Source organism: Haliotis rubra, unplaced genomic scaffold (genome assembly GCF_003918875.1).
Source record: "Haliotis rubra isolate DU_JTF1 unplaced genomic scaffold, ASM391887v1 Scf275, whole genome shotgun sequence".
Lineage (NCBI taxonomy): Eukaryota > Metazoa > Mollusca > Gastropoda > Lepetellida > Haliotidae > Haliotis > Haliotis rubra.
In genome coordinates this window covers 868,150-882,878 of record NW_025766836.1, presented here as the reverse complement: position 1 = coordinate 882,878, position 14,729 = coordinate 868,150, and the positions used below count along the sequence as shown (strand labels likewise).

Sequence of the window (14,729 nt, the reverse complement as noted above, 5' to 3'; positions counted from 1 at the left end):
GCCACATCGAGATGCAACCGTCACATTAGAGTAGGATATTACTGACTAAAGCAGCTCCCCCCGCCACCCCCTTTACCCCCACGCTCCCGGGTTAGAACTGGCATCCATGTCATAAAACATACTTGTCCTATAGGGCGAATGAGGGGATCGGGTGGTCAGGTTATTATACATACTTTATCACATGTCTGCGAAAGACTACAGGATCCCAGCATCCCCAGCTTGTCGTGAACGGTGGCACAATGGTTCGGGTTCTCAGTCTTCGTAACCATTCGTCACCACTCGCCCCTTTCCGTAACCTCCAAGAAGACGCTATTCGGCTTGTCCCGGAATAACACGAGTTGGTCACGAATGTCTTCGTAACTTGGTCGTGGCCGTCGTATACCGCAGATTGGTACCCATGATGTCATTCAATGGATTGTCTGGTTCAGAAAGCCGCATATATAGATGGCAGGACGACGGGGTAGCCTAGTGGTTAAATCGTTCTCTCGCCACACCGAAGACCAGGGTTCGATTCCCCACATGCGTACACTAAATGAAGCACATTTCCCGTCTCCCCGACGTGAAATTGCGTGAATGTTACTAATAGCGGTGTAAAACTAAACTCACTCACTCATCTGGATGGGATATTGCTGAGTGCGACGTTAGAAAACAGACAATCTCCAGTAACCAAGGCGTGGCGAAATAGCCTAACTCCCCTTTGAAGGGTACCTCAATGGTTACAACTAGACTAACGCCCGGCCCGGCGCTTATTAGAGGGTAAACGGTTTGTAAAATTTAAGACGGCATACCATGCAATTAAGATTTGTACTTGCTGTATGTTTATCCAGGGAGTATTCTGGGAGATCTCTTGCCAGTTGACCCTAGGCTGATTTCAGGCATCCTGTGACACCCAAGGTCCACTGTTAATTGTCTCCAAGGAACTGATGAGGTTATCGCTAACAAAAGTGTCAAGACAATCGGGCGGAGATGCAGTCTTTGCCTGTCTCACAGTCCCTGAACCGCATTAGTTTTCCTTCGCCCAGCCCTCTCTGCAGTGCTAAAGCTCTAAATGAAGCAAGTCTAGATATCCTCAGGTTCCATCTAGCTGGCGCTCCTTTTCAAGTGATAAGAAATTACTTGTTTCTATAAAAACTATACATGTTTAGAATCTAAGCGTTAGACTAGCAGTCCTAGTCTGTCTCACAGTCCCTGAACCACATTATTTTCCCTACTGCCAAGCCCTAAATGAAGCAAGTCTAGATTTCCTCAGGTTCAGAATCTCTGAATCTCTGGTCCTTCTAGGGCTCTAGAGAATAAACATTAGTCTATAGCATTCCGTACGAGGCTCCGGACAGGCTACCTCTTACCATTCAAGAAACAGATACCTGATGAAGGCGGCCAGTCGTCCACTCACGTCCACGTGTATATCAGTGCGACAGGGTTGTGCTTCCAATTGCTGAATTTCTGAAAAACTACTCCGAAACGCTCAGGGTCAACACATCAGTGGAGGATAACCCACAGAGGGTTTGCCGCTCGGGGCAGACCAGTTGAGTTTATTGGTTAGGGATTTGCTTTGGCAGTGCACAGAAGTTTATATCTAACAAATATTTAAAAAAAAGAAAATAAAGTTTACAGTACTAGGCAGAGAAACCCTGGGTAAGCACAAAACACTAGACCAAGTGTTTCGAAGCTCTCCTAGCGCCAGGATAGTCGTAAGTTGCACTTGTACGACTATCTTAGCGCTGAAGACAGCTTCGAAAATCTTACTTAGAGTGAGTGCGCGAGTTTTACACCGCTTTTAGCAATATTCCAGCAATACCACAATGGGGGACAGCAGAAATGGGCTTGACCAAGTGGTTAAAGCGTTCTTTCGTCACACCGAAGACCCGGGTTCGATTCTCCACATGGGTACAATGTGTGGAGCCCATTTCTGTGGTGCTGGGATATTGCTGAAATCGGCGTAAAACCACACTCACTCCCTTTCACTAGGTCTGTCAGTGGGTAGAGGGGTGGCCTCTCTTCTTCATGTACACTGGTGGGGACAGCACACGGACTGTGATCAATGAAAATACGTCTGTTTTTTGTTAAATGCACACTCACCATATGACGGTGGCCGGTTTCTTTTGTTTGTTTTTTTAACGCCATGCTCATTAACTTGACTGTGATCTGTAAACAACCTTGCCTGCACCAGACAATCCAGTGAATGACATCATGAACATCGATCTACGCAAAGGGATACGATAACATGCAACAGCCTAGTTAGTCTGTCATACAGACCCTGAAGTAAATATTTCCAAGAAAGCCCACGCAAGTTTAGAAAATGTGGCAAGTCTAGATTTCCTTAGCTTCTGAAAATGAAGAAAGTCTCAGGGCTCCTTTTCATTATACATGATGTATTTTATTTATTTTTACTATGAATTCTTTTTCAGTAAAAGATGTTCATTTTAGAGACTAGTTGTTAGTCTACAGCCTAGTCTGCTTGCCTTACTACCCGATCCGGGGCGGTGGAGGTGGCCTAGTGAATCAAGCGTTCAGTCGTCACGCAGAAGACCCGGGTTCTATTCCCCACATGGGTACAATGTGTCAAGCCCATTTCTGGTGTCCCCCCGCCGTGATATTGTTGGAATATTGCTAAACGCGGCGTAAAACTATAAGTCGAAATACAAAAAGTCAGATTGTTTGCTCGAATGCTTCCTCACTCGTACCGATTACATAGAAGCCTCGACGCTGATTGGCTGATAAGAAAGTTCATAACTCAGAGAAAAATCGTACTGGTGTAAAACTCTTTTACTTGGTTGTAGTGGTGTGACGATTCATCGATACACATCGATACATCGATCCATGGGCCGTCGATACAGTGAATCGATACACAGTTTTACATTGTCGTATATCCCGATACGATACTTCAAATGTGCAACGATACATCGATGTTTCACTTTGAATATTGCCGAATCGCGATAACTGTCAAGAAAAAAGACTCACTTTTGTTTGATGATTAAAATATTTGCTTACTTATTTTCCCTTCATAAGTAAATATTTTCTCGGAAATTCTTGCGTCAAGAACTGTGTCAGACATAGCGCTCACATGTTATTATCATTCACAAAGTCCGTGTATATAAACTTGATTATCTCGTTTCCGAATGAACATTGAAAAAACGCTGGCGGAATTTGACGAAATACTTTAAATGGTTTTGTTTTGATATTCGGGTGTTTTATAGTTGGTGTTAGAATTAAATATTTTAGTATCGTGATGCGTATCGTATCGTCACCATTATATCGGGATTCGTATCGTATCGCAGCTTCAGTGCACGATACTTTGGCAATACATCGTCGTGACTAAAAGTTTAGCATCGTGATGCATCGTATCGCAGGTTGTATGCCAATACCAGCACTACTTGTTTGGTTGGTTGGTTGTTTAACGCCACACTCAGCAATATTCAACCTATATGGCGTCAGTCTGTAAATAATCGGGTCTGGACCAGACAATCCAGTGATCAACAACATCAGCATTGTTCTACGCAACTTGGATACGATGACACGTGTCAACCAAGTCAGCGAGCCTGACCACCCGATCCCGTTAGTCGCCTGTTACAAGCACGGGTTGATGAGGCCAGTTCTAACCCGAATCTTCACGTGTTCATCTTATACTAATGGCATGGCCTTCAGCATCGACTCGTACATCATTTCTGTGTATAGGTATTATATATACACACTGACCAGGAAACCTTATAGTATTCAAATGTTATGAGAAAACGTAACTAATCTCATTAGAGGCGTGGTTCGTATCTGAATATCTTGCCATATACCCAGAAATACGATAAGTTCAGGACTTCCGTGTATTTCGAGGATTTTACTGTATATCGGTATGGGCCACATGTTGAAAAGAGATTGTATCGTGGATTTCGTACACAGAACATCCTTGGAGGCATACCATATACAGAGCAAAGGTCTTTAATCGACAAATGCTTACTCAAAAACATTCCCACAAGAGAGCTGAAAATAATTAATATATATCGTATACATTTATAGTATACATACTTATTTGTAACGTACATGATGTTTCAGGGGCGGATACAGCTTTTTGAGAAAGGGGTGTGTGTGTGCACACTATTGAGAAAAGGAGGGGTGCACACTCAATTTTCACCTGAGTTTCAATGGTCATTTAACAAACTTTCAGCACAAAAGGGGGTGGGGTGGGGTGCGCACCCTGCAACACCCATCCCCCCTATGTTTGTTTTATTTGTTGTTTTACGCCGCACTCAGCAATATTCCAGATACATGGCCGAGGGCTGAAAATAATCAAGTCTGGACCAGACAATCCAGTGATTGACATCATAAGTATTGACATCTACGCAATTGGGGCACGATGACATGAGTCAACTAAGTCAGCAAGCCTGACCACCCGACCTGTCAGTCGCCTCATACGACAAGCATGGATTTCTGACGACCATTTCTAACCCGGATGTACACGAGTCCGTACATAATGGGTTGTAGTTATGGTCGCTACAAATGCACCACAAGAACATCTCTGTAGAGTTTTGCGTAGTTGAACAGATGGGCCAGTTCCCCTCTTACACTCCATTCGTAGTAAGAAGTGAGTATGGTTGTACGCCGATTTGAACAAAGTTGGAGAAATAACCCGGCGGTGACACAGGAAATGGGCTGCACATATTGTACCCACGTGTGACTACAGACCTGGGTGCCGTTCCACTAACCGATCTTAGCCCTATGCCAATCGTAAACCCCTAAAATCCCAATCTTAGCGTGACGTTACGATCGGCATACCGTTCCACTAACCAATCTTACCTAAGTCAATCGTAAAGTTAAGATTCAAAGTCTAAGTTGCTCATGACCAACTTAGGATAGCTAAAATCAATCGTAGAGAAACCAAAATGGTGGCTTTCCTATTCTATGTGAAAAATAAGAGCGAGCATTTCACCGTGAGCGTCCCCTAAAGTCCCCCATGAAATGAATTTCATGTCATAAACATAGTAGATGTGATATTGGTATCTTCATCATGATATCCGGAAGTAGGCCATATTTAAAGCTAGCGAAGTCTCGCTGTGCGAGATCTCGCGAGGCAAATTACCCATAAACCCTTCTTCATCATGGCCTCAATGTAGATAGACACGTGAGCCGGCCATTCCGTAAGTTTTGATCGTTTTCACTTGCATAGATTGGTATGAATAACTTTTCTTCCATCAAAGGGTCCATACAGGACCTAGATGGTATACCTAAGCAGAAAAATGTGCCCGTAGAGGCGCATACATCTGCAACCGATGATATGTCGAAAAACCACGTGGATGGTTTGGGCAAGTCCCATCAACCCCAACCATCGGGGTCGGGCAACAAGCGAGACTTGGGGTTGGATAGCCACTCTAATCAGCACAAACGTGCTCGAATTTGCGCACGGGTGGCTTCTGCTTCTGACTTTGAGTCAGATTCAGGATCAGAATCTTCCCCCTCGAGCGATGTAAGCTCGGACGAATCTTACGTTGAGTCTGCTACGAATCAACGTGGGGATAAAGGGGTCGTTCCGTCAAAACCGGTAATCAATAAAACAGGAACAATAGAGACTTTCGATGATTACGTCCCCTTCTCGTTAGCTGATGCCAAAGACCCATCAGAATGGTGTCTCCCGCATACTCTCTCTCGACAGACTCAGAGAAATTTCTCTGTCTTCTGCCAGGATTCCAAACTAGAAGAAAATATTCTAGAGGATCTCCCTGTCCCTTCAGAGGAATGTCTTCAGACACCTTCTCTGGATCCATATCTGGACGACCTCTTTGAGGCTAAGGGAAAGTCGTTCGAGAAAAAGTTTGACCAATCCCTTCAATTTATTCAAAAGCGGATTCTGAATTCCATGGGGCCTCTATGTCACCTGTGGCATAACCTTGATAAGATCCGCAGAGGTGAATCCCCCGCCGATTTAGACATCTTTGAGCTGTTGGAATTGGTAGAGAAAACCACCTGTCTTATCGGTCAGGCTAATGTCTCCATGAATTACAACAGAAGGCTAAACATTCTGGCTAAACTTTCTAAGGATGTCAAGAAGGCTAAACGTCTCATTCTCAAGCATGACACAGCTTTGTCAGAGGCTAAGGGCAGACTCTTCGGAGATGCCTTTTATGACGTCATGCTGAAGGAGGTAAAACGTAAGACCAAAGCCAAATTGATATTTGATGCTGAGAGACGTTCAGCTCGCAGACCTACTTTCAGACACCAAGGGCCCAGTCACCCTGATAGACAGCCCTTTCAGAGAATGCCCTCAGGAGGAAGACAATCTACTGGGGGCACATTCCACATCAAGCCCTCCTTCAACAGAGGTTTCAGAGGCAACTCTTCCAGAGGCAGAGGAAGAGCCGGTCAGTCCGGTCGGAATCGCAGACTCTCTTATATCAGGTGGGTCAAATGTCAGCAACGCCTGTTCCCACAATGCTCCTCCTTCCTCAATGCCACATCTACAGGTTATCCCAGCAATTCTAGAGCTAAACCTGGATCTTCTGTTTTACAAGGAATCCCTCATAGGGGGTCGTCTGGTACACTTTTTAAAAAACTGGCAAAAGATCACTTCAGATCCATGGATACTTCAGACAGTTTCGGGTTTCGAGATTCCTCTGTTGTCAAAACCTATTCAGAATCGCGTGTTTCAACCAAAACTAAAGCTCACAAGACAGTTAGCCTTGAGCCAGGAGATCCAATCAATGCTTTGCAAACATGTGATAGAGGTTGTTCCCCAGTCTGCTTCGATGGACTCGGATCAGTTTCTAAGTCCTATGTTCATGGTTCCCAAGAAGGATGGAGGGCAGAGGCCAATCATAAATCTCAAGGCCCTCAATGCTCACATTCCTTACAAACACTTCAAGTTGGAAGGACTACACCTTCTAAGGGACTTGATCCGCAAAGGGGACTACCTTTGCAAGCTGGATCTGAAGGATGCTTACTTCAGCGTCCCAATGGCACCCCACATGAAAAAGCTACTCCGCTTCTCTTGGAAGGGTGTTCTGTATCAGTTCCGATGCATGCCATTTGGACTTGCCCCAGCTCCAAGAGCATTCACAAAACTTCTTCGCCCAGTGGTAAGTTTGGCACGGCGAGCAGGCATCCGCTTGATTATATACCTGGACGATATCTTGTGTATAGCGGAATCGCCGACCCTGCTGAGTCAACACAGGGACACCCTCATCTTTCTCCTCCAGTCCCTAGGCTTTGTCATAAACTGGAAGAAATCAGTTCTGTCACCAACCCAGTCGATCACTTTCCTGGGGTTTCAGATAAACACGGTGGATCGTACTCTGATCTTACCAGAGGAGAAGGTAGAGAACATTGTAGCAACCTGTCGTCACATGATGAGAAAGAAACAGGTAAGGATTCGACAACTGGCAAGTTTGATAGGAAAACTGTCAGCTTCAATGAGAGCAATCTTACCCGCTCAACTGCATTGTCGTTACCTGCAGATGCATTCGAGCAGGGAGCTTTTGCGTTCTCAGAGTTACGAGTCAATGATTACACTGCCTTCGGTTTGTCTGGAGGAACTGAAGTGGTGGATGACCAACCTCACCAATTTCAACGGGAAGCCAATCATGGCAGCTCATCCAGATGTAATTCTCCAGACAGATGCATCAAAAAAGGGATGGGGAGCAATACACGGCCAGAGATCAACAGGAGGCCGCTGGTCAGAGATAGAGCAGAGTATGCACATAAATGTTCTAGAGCTGAAGGCAATTCATCTGGCACTCTTGACCTTTTGCAAGGGGATCAAAGATCAATCTATTTTGGTCCAAGTGGACAATCAGACAGCCATGGCTTATGTGAACCGATTTGGGGGACAAAATCAGTCAGTCTGTTGCAGATCACAAAGCAGATATGGGGTTTCTGTCTCCAGAACCGTCTGTTCTTAACAGCAGTCTATCTGCCAGGGGTAGAGAACATTCATGCGGACTGGGAGTCTCGCCACTTCAACGACTCGAGCGATTGGATGCTCAATCCAATCATCTTTGCTCAATGCAACCAGATACTGGGTCCCTTCTCAATGGACCTTTTTGCATCGAGACTGACTTTCCAAATGAAGCCGTTCTGCAGCTGGAGGCCAGACCCCCTTGCACAATCAACAGATGCGTTTCTAGTGAATTGGAACCAGGGGATTCCTTATGCCTTTCCCCCGTTCTCACTGATAGGCAGGTGTCTGTGGAAGATCCGAAAGGACAAAGCGGAGCTGGTCTTAATAACTCCAGTGTGGCAAGGTCAGTCCTGGTATCCACTCCTCTTGGAGATGGCGGTCACAAAGCCAATCCTCCTCCCACAGATGAGGGATCTGTTAAACTCCCCGCAAAACCTGCCTCATCCACTGATAGAAAACAACACTCTGGTGTTAGCGGCATGGAAGGTTTCAGGCGTAGCATCAAGACCAGAGGAATTTCAGAGGCGACTACACAGCTGCTCTCCTGCCAATGGCGACCCGGCACACAAGGCGCTTACAATGCTTCCTGGAATAGGTGGACTGGCTGGTGCAATCAACGGGGTTTTGATCCCTTTTCAGCCTCTGTGGAGTCTATCTTAGACTTTCTCACTCACTTGTACCACGAGAATAGTCAGTACAGGACCATAAATACAGCTAGATCAGCTTTGTCTGCTTTTCACCCCACTATCGAGGGCTATAATGTGGGTCAGCACCCACTGGTCAGGAAATTAATGTCAGGGATTTTTAATCAGAATCCTCCTCAGCCCAGATACTCAGTGGCCTGGGATGTAGATTTGGTGCTGCAATATTTGAAAAAATTGAAAGATAATATATATTTGTCGGATAAAAACTTGTCTGGGAAGTTGACAATGCTTCTGATGCTAACCTCTGCTAGCAGGTCTTCAGAGTTATCTTCCCTGGATATCAGACACATGGTAGACAGGGGCACTGAAGTAGAATTTACCCTGATTAAACCAACCAAGGTGACTAAGACAGGAACAAAACCTCATCCCTTGAGTTTCAGTGCCTATGAGAAGGACCCTGCACTCTGTGTAGTTCGATGCCTTAGAGTGTACTTAGAACGCACAGAACCTTGGAGAGATGAATGTAGGTCTGGCCTTCTCTTGAGCTATGTGAAACCGCATAAACCGGTTTCATCCCCAAGTATTGCAAGATGGGTGACAAATCTTATGAGCGAGGCGGGTATTGACACTTCACACTACAAAGCTCATTCTGTCAGAGGAGCTAGTGCTTCAAAGGCATTTGCCAAAGGTGCTTCTGTCACAGACATTTTGAAGTTGGGAAACTGGACCAAGGCCTCTACTTTCAGAACCTTCTATCTGAGAAATACTATCAGCAGTGGCAACTGCTTGTCAAAGATACTTGACACTACCGGGCTTTGAACTACCAATATCACATCTACTATGTTTATGACATGAAATTGGAAATTTCACAAGCACACGTAGTGTGTAAAGTGAAATTATAATTTCATTAGTAAACATAGTAGATGTGATATTCCCTACCCTGTCTCCCACCCTGAATTGCCTAGATTGTTTGGCATTTCTCAGAGTTATTGCATTGCTAAGATTTAACTTCATTCCAGGAAACGTTTTGAATTTATGTCAATCTTAATGGATTTTAATATTTTACAGTTTTGGATTGATCTGAGTGATTCAACCAAGTCATAGCTGATAATGCTATGCTCTTTACTTGCAGTTGAGTGCTGTGGGTCTGGACTACAGCGGAGCTGGCCAGGAAGAGGAGGGCGCTCCACTGGATGACTTGTGGCCACTGACCCCATCTAGGGTTTTTTCCGTTTGAAGTTCAAATTCAATAGATCTGTATGATCTGATTAAATGTTTTTCCTTTACTCTGTGTTCTTTTCTAATTTCGTCCCTTATGAAGAAGGGTTTATGGGTAATTTGCCTCGCGAGATCTCGCACAGCGAGACTTCGCTAGCTTTAAATATGGCCTACTTCCGGATATCATGATGAAGATACCAATATCACATCTACTATGTTTACTAATGAAATTATAATTTCACTTTACACACTACGTGTGCTTGTGAAATTTCCAATTACTATAAATATGCATTTATTATTATTATATTATGCTTGATATCCAGCGTTCACACGCACTTGCACCTGAAACCAAGGTGCTCACTACCCTAATGTTTTGCTCTAGGTTTTTTCTCCACGTTTACACTTGGTTGGAAAAATACCCATGAAGGCCCGGGTTAGAATATTGAACTTCAATAACCCATGCCTGTCGTAAGAGGCCACTAACGGGATCGGGTGGTCAGGCTCGCTGACTTGGTTGACACATGTCTTCGGTTCCCATTTGCGCAGATCGATGCTCATGCTGTTGATCATTGGATTGTCTGGTGCAGACTCGATTATTTATAACTAAGATACATAGCGTTCACTAACATGAACGCTCATGTTAGTGAACGCTATGCATCTTAGCTAGATTATTTACAGACCGCCGCCATATAGCTGGACTATTGCTGAGTGCGGCGTAAATCTAAACTCACTTCGTAAACTACTTTCTATCATTTGCTAGACTATGCAAAGGGAGATAACTCGTGCCTCGCATTCCTGTATCTCTTGCACGAAAGAGTCTCGATCTAAGCTTGGATCGGATCGTAAGATCGGGACCGGCTACGATCGGCCTAAGATCGGTTAGTGGAACGGATGTAACTTTTAGCTAAGACGATTGTAAAATTGGCGTAACTTGCTAAGATTGATCTTAGATAAGATCGGTTAGTGGAACGGCACCCAGGGTTTTCTGTGTGAGGCGCGAACGCTTAAACCACCAGGTTACCACGCCGCATGCCCCACAAGGTTGATTGGTTGTTGAGTTTGTTGTATAACGCCGCGCTCAGCAATAATACTGCTATATATATATGGCAGCGGTCTGTCAATAATCGAGTCTGATCAACACCAAGGGCGTAGCTACCATTATAAAAAAGCCCGGGCTTACACATGATTTTTGATTAAAAAAATGTCTAATTATGGCAAAAAATACCCATAAACACGTTATCAGAACAATATATAAATGGTAATCCCTCTATGAATCATATTGACTACAATATTCTTTGATAACAAAGCATTACAAATAGAGTCACCATTTACAGCAAACATGTTATTCTTAATATCATAGATTTGAAAGGTGTCATTCTTTCAGTGATGATTTTTTTCCCATCGACATGTATGTGAATGTTTTGTTACAGTCATGATTATATGTGAATCATAACTGAAATGCAGGTATTTACAATCGTTTAGAAAAAACCAAATACTCGATGCATGGTATTGTATCAGTAAACGTGCGTTAAACAATGTCGAGATGACACTACTTTATGGATTATCAACTTCTTTATTTTAACAATAGCGACGTTTCGGTATAGGTTCTTATACCGTTTTCAAGCACATGGGGCAATGAAGGGGTACACCAGTTTATATACAAGATAAGATAAAGAGGTAACAATAACAATGGTGGGGAAACAAAGCATTGTGGTCGGTATACTTTGTTTCCCCACCAAAACATATTTGCACATGAGAAAGTCACATTTCAATCAAATGCTTAATATTCTGTCTGAAATAATGGTAGACAGCTCTAAGTTAGCCTTATGATTTCAAAATATATATAAGATAACAAGATTTTAAAGTTATTAAATCATGTAACGTCAAACAATAACACTTCAGGTCTCATAAAAAATGAAGGTAGGCGAGCCCTCAATATTATCTAAATTTAAAGCTTTGACAACCTATCGGACTTACACGAAAACAATGGCTTGCTACGCGCCTGAACACAGAGACCATGAACATCAATCAACGCAATTGGGATACGATGGCACGTGTCAACAAAGTCACCCAGCCTGACCACTCAATCCCGGTAGTTGCCTCTTACGACAAGCATTGGTTACTGAAGACCAATTCTTACCCGGATCTCGCCACACAAGGTGCAGGGGCATGAAAGTATGTAACTTGACATGGATTTTCCAATATCAAATTCGCTATTTGCAAAACACTATCATAATTCCTGTGTTCAGCTTTAAACTCAACCAGTTTATGTCATTTTCTGAAAAATATGTGTTGCATGACAGGTATTACTGGTTCTGACCATGCTTGATATTTACATGTGCCGAGAAAAATAAACAAACGTTTAACTTTTAAAGAAAGTCATACGTATCACTCTTCTAATAATATATTTGTCCTGTAAATCGAGCATCTTCACAAACAGAACAAAGACACATTCTAATTGTGAAGGACAAAACCATATACATGTATACCGAAAAATCCTTGGCATCAAAGTTCTGGTACCAGGGATATAGCACATGTTGCATGTTCTGAATGAGTGAGTTTAATTTTACGCCGCTTTTAGCAATATTCCATCAATATTAATATCATGGCGAACGGCACCAGAAATGGGCTTCACACATTATACCCATGTGGGGAATCGAACCCGGGTCTTCAGCGTGACGAGCGAACGCTTTAACCACTAGGCTACCTCACCGCCCCAGTCAGGGCAAGAATGGGAGGGGAGAGGAGAGGGGAGGGAGGGGAAGGGAGGCAAGGGCGAAAGACGCATGAATTGAGAACGTGACCCCAGAGTTCCTAGATCGATACAAAGAATCTTTCCCCCTTCCCCAGTATGTTAAAATCGCTTTGAAGGGGGGCCCGGGTCACTCTCGCTGGTGTTTGGTACTGGTCTTGATATGTTAGCAGATTTACTCGAACTCTCCTCCAGCAAACAAAACTAGAGCCACAGCAACTGTTGTATTTGTTTGTGGGATTTCCTGAGTAAGGGTCGCGGAATATATTTCCCTGTGACGTACGAAGGACGATCATGACAAACTATCAGTGAGCTATTTTGCACTGCCGTGAACGTACATTTCGTCCATACGATCTGAGACCTCTGGAATTAAAGCTATCATCAATTAAGCTATCATCTGTCGTGTTCGAGAAGTAGAGGCCCTCTGGGTCAGGTGGACTCAAGTCGCGAGTGAGTGTAGTTTTACGCCGCTTTTAGCAATATTCCAGCAATATGACGGCGAGTGACACCAGAAATGGGCTTCACACATTGTACCCATGTGGGGAATCGAACCCAGGTCTTCGGCATGATGAGCGAACACTTTAACCACAACGCTACCCCACCGTCCCTTCTAGCTCAGGACACAAGACCCGAGTCAACTTGCATAAATCAATCCGAGCAACCAGTTATTAGTTACTACAGATCTGTAAATTCGCGATCTTAGGCAAAAGAGCACTGCGCATGTCCCTTTCATTTAGGGTGCTGCAATGGCTTTGCGAGTCAATGAATTTGTAGTTTACAGCCAGACCCGGATGTCTCGGGTAAAACATTGGCCTGCGGATAATCAGGTTTGGACCAGACAATCCCGTGATTGATATTGTGATCAATGATCCCCACCACTGAGACAATGACACATCCTCAGTCAGTCACCGATTCATCCACTTCATCCATTAAAATGCTTCTTCTGACCAACGTAGGTTGCCGAAGACAAAAAGTAGTCCAACACACAGAAAAGTAGTCCAACACACAGAAAGGTAGAACTATGGAAAAACCTGCCAACACTTTGCCACAAATGTAAACAAATGTAGTCCCACCTACTGTCCAAGATCTCTACAATCGTTTAGAGGGTCAGGAGGAGCGTGCAGAGGAGTCTGAAAATATGTTGGCAGAAGCTGCGAACTAATTTAATAAAAGAAAAAGAAGAGAAAGCATCTAGTATTGTAGGTTCGTATGGAGAGGAGGAAGAAGAAGAAGAATTGGAAGAGGTTGTAGAGAAACAAAAAGAAAAAGGAGGTATACAATATATTGGAAATATGCTAGAAACTATACAAAAATGGACATACATATCTGTTGCTGCTATGGCTGTATGGAATGTTGCGAAAGTTGTAGTCTGTCTGGGTCACAATGATACCGATGAATCACAATCTAACTCCAAATCGGTTCATGATCAAACATCCATTTCAATGCAGAATGTAATGAAAACATCAGACCAACTCTGAAAAAAAGTTTCATGTTTGTCTCCAAAATAAAAAAGTTACTTAACAAACTATCATCTTGTTTTAAATTTCCGCGTGAAGTTTAAAGTATCGGTAGTACTATTGCAGGAACAGCCTCAAGGGCGGGAAGCACGTGCAGCTTAGGATGTCAACGTTTAGGGTTGTATCAAAACTCTTCCGGACTGGAATCTGAGGAAATTTTCACTTTCACTTCTCTCAGATTATATACTTATGGTGACTGGTTGAATGGCGGCATAATCTAAAAACTTTTCATCCAGTGCTGAATTCATTTTCAACTTTCAGAGTTTTGCCAGACTGGTGGTGTTATTTTACTGACGGCTTTGTGTACTGTTCAGATTGAAAATACGATGAGATGTGAAGATTAACATCCAATGAGGAGGGAAGAACAAAGTGCCTTTGAGCAGCTGAGCTGGATATTGGTGCTATACAATTATTAGTGTGTGTGTGTGTGTGTGTGTGTGTGTGTGTGTGTGTGTTGGGAAATGTTTGAAATGTTAAAATTGATGATTGTTACATTACCAACCAGCAATCATCTAAAAAACCCTGGTTAGCATCATTTTTCAGATTTCCTGTTCAGGTTGTTAATGCATATAAGTATAAAGAATTAACATGCGAGTTTCTGTTGTTTTTTTATTGCTTATTTAGAAACTATCCAAATTTCACATCCAAAGTAAAATGATGCAACTTGATCCTTTAAAGTGATGACTAATATATCATGAACATAAACTTCCCAGAGTGAC

General features: G+C 43.4%; 1 protein-coding gene across 1 annotated transcript; it reads left to right on the top strand.

The window, feature by feature from the left end:
* Window positions 1-5,161: 5,161 nt before the first annotated feature.
* Window positions 5,162-9,809, top strand: LOC124280876. The gene is made up of 2 exons (XM_046716865.1): window positions 5,162-6,381; window positions 9,656-9,809. Exons 1-2 carry the CDS (start codon window positions 5,162-5,164, stop codon window positions 9,657-9,659), a joined length of 1,224 nt encoding a protein of 407 aa, XP_046572821.1. The 3' UTR covers window positions 9,660-9,809.
* Window positions 9,810-14,729: the final 4,920 nt, after the last annotated feature.